Source organism: Callorhinchus milii, unplaced genomic scaffold (genome assembly GCF_018977255.1).
Source record: "Callorhinchus milii isolate IMCB2004 unplaced genomic scaffold, IMCB_Cmil_1.0 Scaffold965, whole genome shotgun sequence".
NCBI lineage: Eukaryota > Metazoa > Chordata > Chondrichthyes > Chimaeriformes > Callorhinchidae > Callorhinchus > Callorhinchus milii.
Genome location: NW_024705706.1, coordinates 14,007 through 26,849, shown reverse-complemented (window position 1 = coordinate 26,849; position 12,843 = coordinate 14,007). Strand labels below are relative to the sequence as shown.

Here is a 12,843-nt window from a genome sequence, read left to right as displayed (position 1 = left end):
TGTCTTGCTGCGACTCCTATCCTTTCCTCTCTCCCGCCTCCTCCAACACTCATTCGGGGGGGGGGTCTAACGAGCAGGACCTCGAGACTCTGCAACAGCCCATCGGTCGTGGCCGGTCGGCCCTTCGAGCCGTTGCCCCGCCGTTCAGTCGTGGCTGATCTGCCCGTCTAACTCCAGCTAAGATCCTGACCCTGGCGTTCCCCACCCCCACCCCCGTACCGCTTCGTCAACTTGGAGGAATTTGGGGAGCGCGACTGGTGGGGAGGCACGACTGGCCTGGGAGCGACCAATGCTTGGACGGGGCCAACCGCGCTGCGGAGCCCACGGAGGGCGGAGGGAAGATGCGGACGAAGAGGCGAGACTCACCGACCAGGACAACCAAAAATGGCTTCATTTTTTGGAGGGCGAGCAGGAGCCGGCGGCGAGGATCGCGGACCGGCGGCGTCTTCCGTCGGCGCCGAGGGTGGTCGGGCTGGCGGGCGCTCCGCGGACTTGGCAGGTCAACCCGGCGGAGGGGATCTCCGGAGGAAGCTTCTGCCGCGGTCGCCGAGCTCTGCGGTCCCCCGAATGCCCACTGCCCTGTGACACACACACACACCCTCACACACTCACACTCCGAGACTCACTTTTTCTCTCTTCCCCCGATACTGACGACCGTGACAGCGGTTCCGATGAACGTCGCGCGGAACGTCGCGCGGGATGTCCCGGACTTGGATCTCTCGTGACCCGGAGCCTCCCCCCGGAGCCGCCTTCTGACCACCGGAAACCTCTTGGCCGCTCATCGCGACCCCCCAACTCTAACCCTGAGACCGACCCTCGCCCAGAACCTGCCCTCACCCTTAACCCCGCCCCCCCCCGATCCTAAAACCTGACCGTAAACCCGACGCCGACCCTGAACCCGACCGGGGCGCCAACCCTCACCTCGGCCGCCACTCCATTTGGTGGAAAGGGAACAAAACGAGAAGGGAAAAAAAAAACGACTAAAAACGAGCGGCGAGAAGCGGGAGAGAGGTAACCAGAGAGTGGACGTAGCCTGAGCTGCGAAAAGGGATCCTCGGGCGAGTCTCCTCACTCCGCACTCGGCCCTAACAGCAATCCCTCCCAAAAACGCCCAATAAATCGGCCGTTTTCAACCCCACGACGGCCGGTGGGGACGTCGCTGTGCGCCATCGGCCGCCCAGAGATGCGCAGTCCATTCGCTTTGCAGCGTCTTCTGCGAAGCGCTTCGGGACGTCCTCTCCCGACGTGAAAATGCGCTGCATCAAATGCAACGATTATTATTATTATTATTATTATTGTTGTTATTATCTCTGTGACCTCTCGGCGGGAAGAACCGAGTCTCTCGCGCTGTCGCCGTCCATCCCTCTCCGCGTCAGGCGCTGCGCGGCGCTGCGCTGCGCGGCTCACCCTCTCCGTCTCTATCTCACACTCCGCACCTCTCGCCCTCCTGGGTCAGATCCCCTGGCCGTCCATCGCCCGCGGGTCGGGCCCGTGAGGCGGAGATCGTGGAAGTCACTGCAATTTGTTGTCGCTTTCCCGGTCGGAGAGACGGAGGGTGAGAGTGCGAGGGGAGAGGGGAGAGAGAGAGAGAGAGAGAGAGAGAGAGAGAGGAAAGAGAAGAGGAGAGAGGGCGTAGGACAGAAGAGAGGGGCGGAGAGTGAGGAAATGGGAGAGGAGAGAGAGAGAGAGAGAGAGGGGAGAATAGAGAGCAGAGATGGTGGAGGAGGGAGAAGAGATGGAAAGGGGGAGAGGAGAGGAGAGAGTGGAATGAAGAAGAGGAGAAGGTGGAGGGGAGAGAGGAGAGAGAAGAGGAGGGAGAGGACAGAGGGGAGAGGGTTGGGAGTGGAGAGACGGGAACAGACAGAGGAGAGGAGCGAGGGAAAAAGGAGAGAACGGAGGAGAGGAGAGAGGGAGAGAGAGGAGCGAGAGGAGAGAGGGGAGTCGAGGAGAGAGGGGGGAGAGCAGAAAGGGGAGGATAGAAGAGAGAGGGGGAATAAGAGAGAGGGGGTGAGAGGAGAGGGGCGAAGAGTGGGGCGGAAAGGAAAGAGGGAAAATGAGAGAGGAGAGAGAGGGGAGGAGAGGGGATGGAGTAGTGGGGGGAGGAGAGGGGAGTGGGGAGAAGAGAGGGGAGGAGAGGACAGAAGGGGCGCAGAGGGGAGAGGGAGAATGGAGGAGAAGAGAAAGAGAAGGAGCGGAGAGGGGAGGAGTGGAGAGAGGGGAGGAGAAGGGAGAGGGGAGGAGAGCAGGGACGGGAGAACAGGGGAGAGGGGGGGCAGAGGGGAGAGTGGGGAGAGGAGAGAGGCGAGGGAGGAGAGGGGAGGAGAGGAGAGAGAGGAGGAGAGGAGAGAGCGGCCGAAAGGGGAGAGGTGAGGAGAGCAACGAGGGGAGGACAGGGAAGAGGGGGGCAGTGCGGAGAGGAGAGAAGGGGGAGAGGAGAGAGGCGAGTGAGGAGAGGGGAGGAGAGGGGAGGAGAGGAGGGAGCGGCGGAAAGGGGAGAGGGGAGGAGTGCAGCGAGGGGAGGACAGGGAGGACAGGGGAGAGTGGGGTGAGGAGAGATGGGGGAGAGGAGAGGGAGGAGAGGAGAGAGGGGAGGAGAGGAGAGCGCGGCGGAAAGGGGAGAGGGGAGGAGAGCAGCGAGGGGAGGACAAGGGAGGACAGGGGAGAGTGGGGAGAGGAGAGAAGGGGGAGAGGAGAGGGAGGAGAGGAGAGAGGGGAGGAGAGGAGAGCGCGGCAGAAAGGAGAGAGCTCACTGACCCCACTCCCGTCCCTCTCTCTCTCTCTCTCTCTCTCTCTCTCCCCCCTTCGAGCCTGTGCTCGTGCCCCTTCCCCCGCCACCCAATGGGGCCTCTTTTTTTTTGGAAGATGACCTTAAATGGCCGACCTCTCGTTGAGGACTGACCGTTGATGGCGGGAGAGATCAGATTATTGACCGCGTGACCTTGGCGTGGTTGTGCCCTTTGGCGTGGGCTGTGCCCGTGATGGGGGGGGGGGGGGGGGGGTTGTCCCTGGGGCGGAGGGTCTGTGCCGGTGGTGGCTTCGGGTTCGGGGCCGGTGGGCGTGGAGTGACCTTGTTTTTTCTTCCCTCGTGCAGTGATATTTCTGGAGCGGAAGACGCCGCAGTGCGCAGGTGAGTGACCCAATCTCGCGGCCAGAAGCGGGGGGAGCTGTGCATGAGGGGGGGGGAGGGCGGAGCGGGGGGGTGGCGGGATGGGAGGGGGGTCGCTGTGCCCTGTGGCGGAGAGGTTGTGACCTGCGGTTTTACGCACCGGCACCGGGGTGTGTCCCTTTGGTGGGGGCCATGCACCGGGGCGGTGGTGGCGCCTATGGGGAGTGGCTGCGTCAGGCGGGGTCTGCCCTTTGGGCGCCGTTCCCCCGAGGCGGGCTGAGCCTTGGGTGGGTCTATGATTTTTGTTCCGTCCGCCTGTGCCTCGGCAGTGGAACAGTGGTGCCTGGGGTGTTTGTAACCTGGGGTAAAGGAGCTGTGCCCTGGGGGCAATCATTATGCCCTGTGGGTGTCTGTGCCCTTGGGCGGGGCTGTGACCTGGGGCGGGGCTGCTCCTGTGATGCGGGGTTTGCTCCTTGGGCGGAGGGTCTGTTCCGGTGGTGGCTTTGGGTTTGGGGCCGGTGGGCGGCTCCTGGGACAGTCTACGTTTGGGTGGGTCCGGGCCTTGGTGGTCAGGGCTGCCGGACCGGGGTTTGTCCGCGCTGGTCTTTGACGTGGGGTTGGGCTTGTGCCTGCGGGAGGTGTCCGGGCCCGGAGCGGGCTGGGTCTGGCGTGGGATTGTGCACTGGGAAGGTGGGAGCTGGGCACTGGGGGAGGTGGGGCTGTAACCTGGGTGAAGGCCAATACTCTGGGTCAGGGCCTGTTCCCTGGGGGGGTGGGGGAGTGATTGTGTCCTGGGTGAGCTGTGCCCGATGGGTGGGGCTGTGTTGGGAGAGGGACTGTACCCTTCGGAATTCGTGGCCGATGGGATTTGCCCTTGGGAGGGGTTTGGCCCTGCGGATGAAGGGCTGGGCACTATGGGGGTGTTGTACCGTGGGGTGGGGGGGGGGTGGGCCCGGGTGCTCTGAGCCCTGGGTGGGGAAGTGCCGGTCATGAGGCCGTGCCCTGTGGCGGACGCAGCTGTGCCCTGGGTTTGTCGTGTATGAGTGTGTGGGGTCGTGCGGGTTGGGTGTTCCTCGTGGGGCGGCTGTGCCCGGGTTGGGGACCTTACCCTCGGGCGAGAGGGGGGAGTTGTGGCGGTGTGCGTGGGAAGGCTTGGCCGTGGGTGGGGGTACGCTTGGGCCTCGGGGAGGCGTTTTTACAGGGACTTGGCTCTCCCTGGGGCGTGCTTTACCCAGTGAGGCTGTGCCCTGGGTTTGGGCTCCCCATCCCCCAGAGGATGGAGTCCGCGGTCCTCGTCCTCACCGTCGAGGCCATCCATGGCCGACCTGCTGACTCCCCACCAACCTGCCCGCCCCCTCCGTTCATCGCCTGCTCCGTGTCCCTCTTTGCCCCCACAACCTGGATCTCCATCCCAGGGTCCCTTCGCCTCTCGCTTCCTCCCTCGCCCCCTTCACGGCCGGTCTCAAGACGCTTCTCTTCGATCGTTGCCTTTGGTCTCCCTCCCCCCTCTCTGCCTCCCCTCGCCCCGACACCATCACTGGCTTCGTTGTTCTGTGGATCTGTGCCTTGGAGGGAGGGGGACGTGCCGTTTGGGTTGTGGCGATACCTTTGTGGGTGGGGTTGTATATCCTGGGGAATGGGGCTGTGCTCTGGGAGGTGGGGATGGTCTCTCTGGGGCGGTGCTGTAGCTCACACTGGCCCTCGCCCTCGCTCGCCCTCGCCGGCTCCCCATCCCCCAGAGGATCCAATTCAAGACCCTCATCCTCGCCTACAGGGCCATTCCCGACCTCGGTCCCTCCCAATTCTGCGACCTACTGTCCCCCCACCGGCTCCGGTCCGCTCCGCACCCCCCGCCCCGACCGCCCTACCATCGGTGGCCTTCAGCCTCTCAGTCCCGAGGCTCTGGAATTCCATCCTCAGTGCCTTCGCCGCTTCCTCCCTTTCATCCTTCAATGCCGTGTCTCAAAACCTTTCTCTTTGACCTTCAGCCTTCAGCTCCGCTCTCGACTCCCTACCCCATCCTCCCTCCCTCCCTTCCCTCCCCTCCCCCTAACCGTCTCCCCCCTCCTCGCTCCCTCCTTTCCCTCCCGTCACCCCGACCATCTCTCCGCCTCCTCGCTCCCTCCCTTCCCTCCCCTCACCCTGACCATCTCCCCCCTCCTCCCTCCCTCCCTTCCCTCCCCTCCCCCTAACCGTCTCCCCCCTCCTCGCTCCCTCCTTTCCCTCCTCCCCTCACCCTGACCATCTCCCCCCTTCCTCGCTCCCTCCCTTCCCTCCCCTCAGACTAACCATCTCCCCCACTCCTCACTCCCTCCCTTCCCTCCCTTCATCCTGACCATTTTCTTTCGTGGGGGGGGGGGGGGGGCTTGGGGGGGTATCTCCTACCGTCATACGGAGTATAATAAGCTGATGCGACGTATAACAATGTAAAATATAGTGATGTGATACGAACCATAACTGTCTAATATAAAGTATGACCACATGAAGTACAATAATACAATAAATTTTAATAATATAACATAGTAATCAAACGTAACGTCCTGTCGCTCGGCGGTGCGAGCGCTCGCTTGGCCGGCGAGAGACCCGGGTGCGATCCCCGGCGGGTCAGGGCCAAACCTCGGGCGAGTTTCCTGACCCCGCACACGGCCCTAACAATAACCCCTCCAAAAAAAAAAACCCCAAACCATAATAAATCGGTCGTTTTCAATCCATAGACGACTGTCTGCGGGGACGTCGCTGCGCGCCGTCGGCCGCCGCGTTCGCCCACAAATATACACACAGTCCATTCGCTTTACGGTGCGTTCTGTGAAGCGCTTCGGGACGTCCTCTCCCGACGTGGAAAGCGCTGTATCGAATGCCAGTATTATCATTATTATTATTATTATTATTGTTAATACTCTGTGCGGTGTTTTGCAGGAATTCTGAACGTGAGGCTGGTGGACGGGGGCCGCCGGTGTGCCGGACGAGTGGAGGTTTACCACAGCCAAGCATGGGGCACAGTGAACTCCTATGAGCGCTTCGGCTGTCGGACCTGGAACATGAAGGCGGCGGCCGTGGTGTGCAAGGAGTTGGGCTGCGGAATCCCCCTGTTAGCGCCGGAAAGCTCTCACTTTGGCGGCGGCGTAGGCTACATCATGACCCACGGCGTTCGGTGCACTGGGAGAGAGTCGGCTCTGAGGGATTGCCCCTCAGCGCCCTGGGGCGACTACTCCTTGAAATCCTGGGCCTCGCACGCCTACGACGCCGGCGTCATCTGCTTAGGTAAATAGGTTCCTTCTCTGATTGTGTTTTTTTTTTAGTTCTCGCGTTTCGGGTAAGCGGCGGCTCGAGAAGCTACGAGAGAAGTTGCCCGGGTGGGGTGGTAAGCGCAGGGGCTTTGAGCGCAATGGGTGGGCACAAGCGGGTGAGTGCGTGGGTCGGGGCGCGGGGTGAATGCAGAGTGGGTGCGCACAGGGAGGTGGGGGTGTTGAGCTCGGTGGGTTAGAACGTGGTGGGGCAGCACAGGGGTGACTACAGGGTCTTAGCATATGGCGGGGAAGCACAGAGGGTTATTACAGGGGGATTGAGCACAGTAAGTGAGCGCACGGTGGGATAGGACAGGGGGATGAGGACAGTGTGATTGAGCTCAGGCCTTGAGCACATGGTGGTGTAAAACGGAATGAATACAGGGAGGATGAGCACAGTGAGTCAGTACTGTGGTTATGCACAGGTTGTGGGCGCACGGAGTGGCGGTGATCACAGGACTGCGGAGCAAAGGCGCGTTGAGCACGGGGCTGGGGCGGGAATTGGGGGTTGGGAGATACAGCGCCTGAAACCAATCAGTGTGTGCACGGTGGGGTGGCGGGGTGCTAACAAGGGTGGGGTGAACGCGGTGGGATCAGCATGGGAGGCGTGGAGCGTGGGAAGGCTGAGACCAGGGAGGGGTGACGACAAGGTGGAGATGGGTACAGGATGCGTGAGCGTAGTGGGATGAACCCCAGGGGCTTGAGCACAATGATTCGCATGGTGGTGAGCACAGGGTTGTGAGCGCAATGGCGGTTGAGAACAAGATGGGGTGAGCACAATGGGGGTTCAGCACAAGATGGGGTGAGCACAATGGGGCTTTGAGCACAAGATGGGGTGAGGGAAATGGGGGTTGAGCAGAAGATGGGGTGAGCACAATGGGGGTTGAGCACAAGATGGGGTGAGCGCAATGGGGTTGAGCACAAGATGGGGTGAGCGCAATAGGGGTTGAGCACAAGATGGGGCAGAGCGAAAGGGGTTGAGCACAAGATGGGGAGCAGGGCGGCACAATGGGGGTTGAGCACAAGATGGGGTGAGCGCAATGGGGGTTGAGCACAAGATGGGGTGAACGCAATGGGGGTGTGGAGGGGCAGCAAATGGGGTGGGCATGGGGGGGGGGGGGGGGGGGGGGGAGCGCAATGGGGGTTCAGCACAAGATGGGGTGAGCGCAATGGGGGTTGAGCACAAGATGGGGTGAGCGCAATGGGGGTTCAGCACAAGATGGGGTGAGTGCAATGGGGTTGAGCACAAGATGGGGCAGAGCGCAATGGGGTTGAGCACAAGATGGGGGAGAGCGCAATGGGGGTTGAGCACAAGATGGGGGAGAGCGCAATGGGGGTTGAGCCCAGGGTTTGAGCACAGGGGCTGAACACACGGAGGATGAGCACAGGGAAGTGGGAGCGCAGGGAAGGGGAGGCACAGGTAAGGGGGAGTAAAGCGGGCGAGGAAGAGGCGGGTGAGTAGAGTGGGGCTGAATACAGGGGTAGTCGGGAGAGCAATGGTTGGTGAGTTGTGCAATGGGTGTTGAACACACGGGGGTGAGAAACGGGGACGTTGAGCCCGTGGGGGAGGAGTGGGCACATCGTGGCGCACAGGAGTGGAGCACAGGACGTAAGAACTGGGGGGTTGGTGGCGGTGTGGGTTTGGGGGGCTGATGTAAGCACATGAGGGAAGAGTGAGGGAATAGGAGGGATAGGAGCGAGCGAAAGGGTGCGGTGCGCACACGGGGGGCGTTGAGAGCGCAGGCGTCAGGCGCGCACCGCGGGGTGAGGAGAGGTTAGAGAGAGGGGCGGGTGAGTAAAGAATGGGTTGAGCAGTGGGTGGAGAGCGCAAGAGGGAGTGAAGCCAGTTGGGGTGGGTGGGGGTGGGGGTTGGGGGGTGAGAACAAGGTGGGTGGCTTCAAGTGTTGAGCCCACGTGGGAGTAATGTCAGTGGGGTGGTGGTGAGGGTGGGGTGGGGGGGAGCCGAGCCCAAGGGGGTTGAGCACAGGTGGGATGCGTGAGCGAAAGCTGGGGTGACGACAAGGGGATTGACTACACGGGGTGGGGTGGTGTGGTGGGGGGCACATAGGGGGTGAGCGCGGTTGGGGAGCGAACGGGGTTTGTGGGGTGGGGGAGGCGGTCAGCACAGCAACGTGGACCCGGGGGGGGGGGGGGGGGGTCAGGAAAACGTAGTGGTAGGGGCGTGCGCAAGGGGCGGGTGAGCGGAGCGCCGGGGCGAGATGGTCAGAACGAGCACGGGGTGGATGGGGTGGGGTGGTCAAGCAGGTGTGAGCGCACGGAGGGGTGAGCAGAGGGGGTGAGCACGCGAGGGGGGACCGAGCGCAGAGGGGCGGGCGGGCGAGCGAGCGCGGGGCTGCACACGCAGTTGGTGGGGTGGATGGGGGGGGGGGGGGGGGGTGCGTGAGCGCAGAGGGAGAGGGTGAGCAGCGCGCAATTACGTGGGTAACAGCGCCTTTCAGTGGGACCGCACCCGCCGGGTTCCAGTCCCACCCCAGGAACCGCCAGCGGGTTCAGCTGCACGAATGGCTTCTCCTCCCGCTCTCACTCGGTTGCCCGGGCGGTACCCCAAGGATCCATCCTCGGCCCCCACCGCCCCCCCCCCCCCCCGCACGCCTCTTACCGAATGCCGACAAGACGCAAGCCATACGCTTACGGCTCTCGTCGACGACTAAAGTCACTATTCTCAGCTACTGCATGTGGGGGTCGAACCCGTACGCAGGCGAGGCGTCAGGTTCGACCCCCGCATCCGGCCCCGCGACCAGCACCCCGCTTTTTCCCACTTCCCACGCATCGCCCGTCCCCGCCGGTACCTCTCTCCGAAAGCCGCTGAAATGGGGAGCGGGTGGGGGTTGCGGTGGCAAATTATTCCCCACGACTTTGGATTTGAGTCCGGCGGCGGCGCCTCGCGGTCGACGTTTGAGGGGCGGATGGGTGAGGCGTCAGAGCGCGGGCGGAGGTGCCGGTCCGTGGTGGTGAAGAGGTTGTCCTTAGCCTCCCAGTTCTCCCTGTTCGGGCAGAGAGGGAGGAGCGAGGCAACCGAGAGTGGAGGAGAGGGAGCTGTGGAAAGGGTGACCGAGCAGGTTTAAGTGAACGCGAGAGGACTCCCAGAGGGAGGCGTAGGGGCGGGGGGAGGGGCGGCGGGGGTGGGGGGTCGGGAGATTTTTTTCCCAGTGGTCCGGTTGGGTGGCGGTGGGGAGAGGGATTGAGTGGATTAAGGGAGACGCAGTGATGGTCCGAAATCGCTTTGCCGTTGACGGCGAGGTCCGAGGCGGCGAGGCCTTGAGCGGTCACCGGAACGAGAGGTTGAACGCGCGGGTGTGTGGCGGAGTGGACGTGGAGGGAGAGATTGAGGGAAGAGGTAAGGGAGGAAAAGTCAGCAGAGGTGGAGCAGGAGCGGGTGACGCGAAGCTCCAAATCGCCGAGGACGAAGGGGGCGGTCGGAGCAAACGAAGAGGGAGGATAGGAGGGTGACGCCGGCAACGTTAAAGGTGGGGGAAGGTTTGAGGTGGCGAGCGGGAGATGAGGACCACCCCGCCACCACGGCGGTTAGGTCGAGGGACGTGATGGAAGGCGCAGCCGGGTGGTGTGGCCTCAGTCAGGGGGCAGGTATCGCCTGGACCGAGTCACAGGGGTCACAGGGCCGGGAAGGGTGTGGCTCAAGGAGGAGAGGTCCCCCCCCCCTTACCTGAGGACCGGTGAGCCTCGCGGCGAGAACGGGCGGTAGGACAGTCAGCGCGGATGCCCTGAGGCAGTCCGGCGACGACTCCCCGCGCTGGGGCCGAGGGAGCATTCGCAGGTTGGGGCAGTGGAGGAAGGCAGTGAGCGGGAGGAGTCGGGGAAGGTTGGTGGGAGAGGAGGACCGTGCGGGGGCGAGCGAGGGTCGAGGATAGGGGTGGGGGGGGGCGTTTCGGTAGTTAAGCGACAGCGGGTTCACAGGGGAATGCCTTCAGGTGGACAATGGAGAGATGATGGAAGGGTCGAGGCTCAGCGTAGAGTTGCAGATAATATGTGCAGATCGGTCGACTACCCGACCCCCCACCACACCCTCCCCACCCCAACCCACCCCCACCCCCGATCGTGTTATGGAACCGGGTGACGGGTAGATGGCCGGCGGCGCAGTCGAGTGCGGGAAGCGGAATGGAAGTTCTTACAGCGAAGTGCTGTCATCTCAATTTCAGGCTCCAAGCAGAGGGGACGGAAACCTGGATGGCGTCAGCTCCGTGACAGCGAAGGATAAGCTCAGTTGTCCCTTCTGACCTGCAAGTAGCCGTCTCCGTTCCACGTCATCCCCACGTCCCACCCGTCCCCTCCTCCGACTCCAAAGGCAAAGGAGGTTGCAAGTGTTCTACTGTCCGCAGCCGAGGGGACACCCTCCGCCGCCGTTGCCGCTGGCACTGCCGCGCACCCCTTCCAGCCTGCGGTTCCCCAACCCCCTCACACCTTCAAACCATCGCTCTTTTGTTTCTGGCCCACCTCCCCTCCCACTTGGCAGTTTTTTGGGGCTCGTCCCGCTTTCACTCTCTTACCTGCCCCATCGTCTCCACGTTGTCTCTGCTCAAGGCTTCTCCTCCTTGCTCTGCCCGATCGCACGCGTCCCCTCGTGCTTCATCCGTCCTTCTTCTTCTCCCCCCCTTCGCTAACCACACTCTGTCACGGTCTACAGTTGCTCACCCGTCGATGTCGCCCATAGGTATGAGAATAAAGATATTGGCAATAATTGTAATAATCGTTGCGTTTGGTTCAACTTCTCGAGACGTCCCAAAGCGATTCACGAAGTGCACTGCGAAGCGAATTGGCGGCGCGTTTTTTTTTTTGCTGCAACTTCCGCACGTGAGCGACTGACACCCGGCATCGTCTTCGCCGCCCCCATTCAGTTCCACGATCACTCTTGTTGGGAACTGACCGACGTCAATCCCAGATGAAACCTCACTTGAGTGGACCTCTGGGCAGGCTTTCCCGCTTAGCTGCTGGAAGCGCCTACTCACACCGGGCACTCAGAGCGTGAAACTGCCAAAGAATGCGCAGTCCGTCTCGCTGAACCAATGCTGAACCAATCCACCCACATCCGTGCTCTATCTCGATTATTTACCCCCCCCCCCCCCCACATTGGATACCGTGGTCGGATCAGTCACTACCTTTCTCCTGGAGCCGCCAGGACTGTCACCCTTACATGCGGCAGACTATACCATCTTCCTCCACCGCCTCTCCTCCTTCATCCATCCCAGTGGGACGACAATTGCATCGTTCTGTTCCTACCCAAAAATCCTGTTCACCATTCCTCTCGAACGGTTTCTCCGCCCAACCGCACGAAGTCAACCGTGGCACACCCCAGGGCTCCAAATTTGGCCCATGTTCTTCCTCAAACGCATCCCCCCATCCTGGCGAGTTCGTCAGCAAAGATTGGGTGACAGCCACAACCGATGCGGATGGAAAACACATCTGCTTCTCCTCCAGATGCGACTCCACGTCCGCCCATGTTCCCTCCGCTTGTCTGGCGGGCACCGGGACCTGGACGAGAGAAGGTACCCTGCAACTTAATCTTGGCAAGGCGGAAGCCATCGTAATTGGCTCCCATTTTCTATCTAGGGGCTCTGACATCCTCAGCCTCCTTCACCTGTCCCTGAGGCTGACTGAAGCCGTGTGCAAACCGGGCATCAGGCTGAACTTCCCTCCCCACATCCGACTATTGGCCAGAACCGTCTTCCTCCACCCCCACCACGCTGCCTCCGACCGTACCTCATGCCGGACACCGCCGAAGCAGCCATGAATGCGTCCGTCACTCCCAGACCCGACATTTCGATTGCCGGTGGGGCCCCGTGAGCAGGAACCGATCCATCCCCAAACCCACTGCGCACTCACCCATCGCTCTCCCATCATTCCACTTCTCCAATGTCTCCACTTCACTGAAAAGGGCTGATTTCGAGATCTTCGCACCCGTTTTCCAATTCCCTTGCGTGGCCTGGCACGTACTTACCTCTCCGACTTGTTTCTTCCCAAAGGCCGCAACTGGCTGCCTCCACTCGACTGCTTCTGTCCTTCTGCCTGTCCCGCTGGGCCTCTGTTTGCCATCGGCGGCCGCTCTTTCAGCCAATTTGTCCCGAAACTCTGCAGCGCAACGTCAACGCATCTGGGACGATAGCGTGTGCGAGGGGCGCTTTATGAATGCAAGCAGACGCGGTTGTCTTAACAAGCCTTTAAAGCGCTGTATCGGGTGCAATCAATCAAATGTTTTATTGATATAACGCGTTTTATTTGCATAAACGAGAAGTGGTGGGGAGGTGGTCGGAGGGGGTCGTCAGCACTGTTCAAGAGTAAAGTTTTCAAGGCAAGAAAGGAAAAACGGGAGAGTGGTGTGGGGGCAAGTCGGATGGATTGAGTTGGAGTTTTCCAGAGGTTTGGGGGGTAGCGACTGAAAGCCCGACCTCCGATTTTGGGGCAGAAGATGCGAGGGAC

At 61.9% G+C, this 12,843-nt stretch overlaps 1 protein-coding gene across 1 annotated transcript; it reads left to right on the top strand.

The window, feature by feature from the left end:
• Positions 1-289: 289 nt before the first annotated feature.
• On the top strand, positions 290-11,113 carry LOC103172790 (antigen WC1.1-like). The gene is made up of 4 exons (XM_042346532.1): positions 290-581; positions 3,092-3,127; positions 6,023-6,367; positions 10,569-11,113. Exons 1-4 carry the CDS (start codon positions 290-292, stop codon positions 10,625-10,627), a joined length of 732 nt encoding a protein of 243 aa, XP_042202466.1. The 3' UTR covers positions 10,628-11,113.
• Positions 11,114-12,843: the final 1,730 nt, after the last annotated feature.

Excerpts from the sequence above, each read along its gene's own strand:
- LOC103172790 (XM_042346532.1), top strand. The coding sequence starts at position 290 with ATGCTTGGACGGGGCCAACCGCGCTGCGGAGCCCACGGAGGGCGGAGG. Across the intron at positions 582-3,091 it reads CCCCGAATGCCCACTGCCCT|TGATATTTCTGGAGCGGAAG; the intron begins GTGACACACACA and ends TCCCTCGTGCAG. Across the intron at positions 3,128-6,022 it reads GAAGACGCCGCAGTGCGCAG|GAATTCTGAACGTGAGGCTG; the intron begins GTGAGTGACCCA and ends GGTGTTTTGCAG.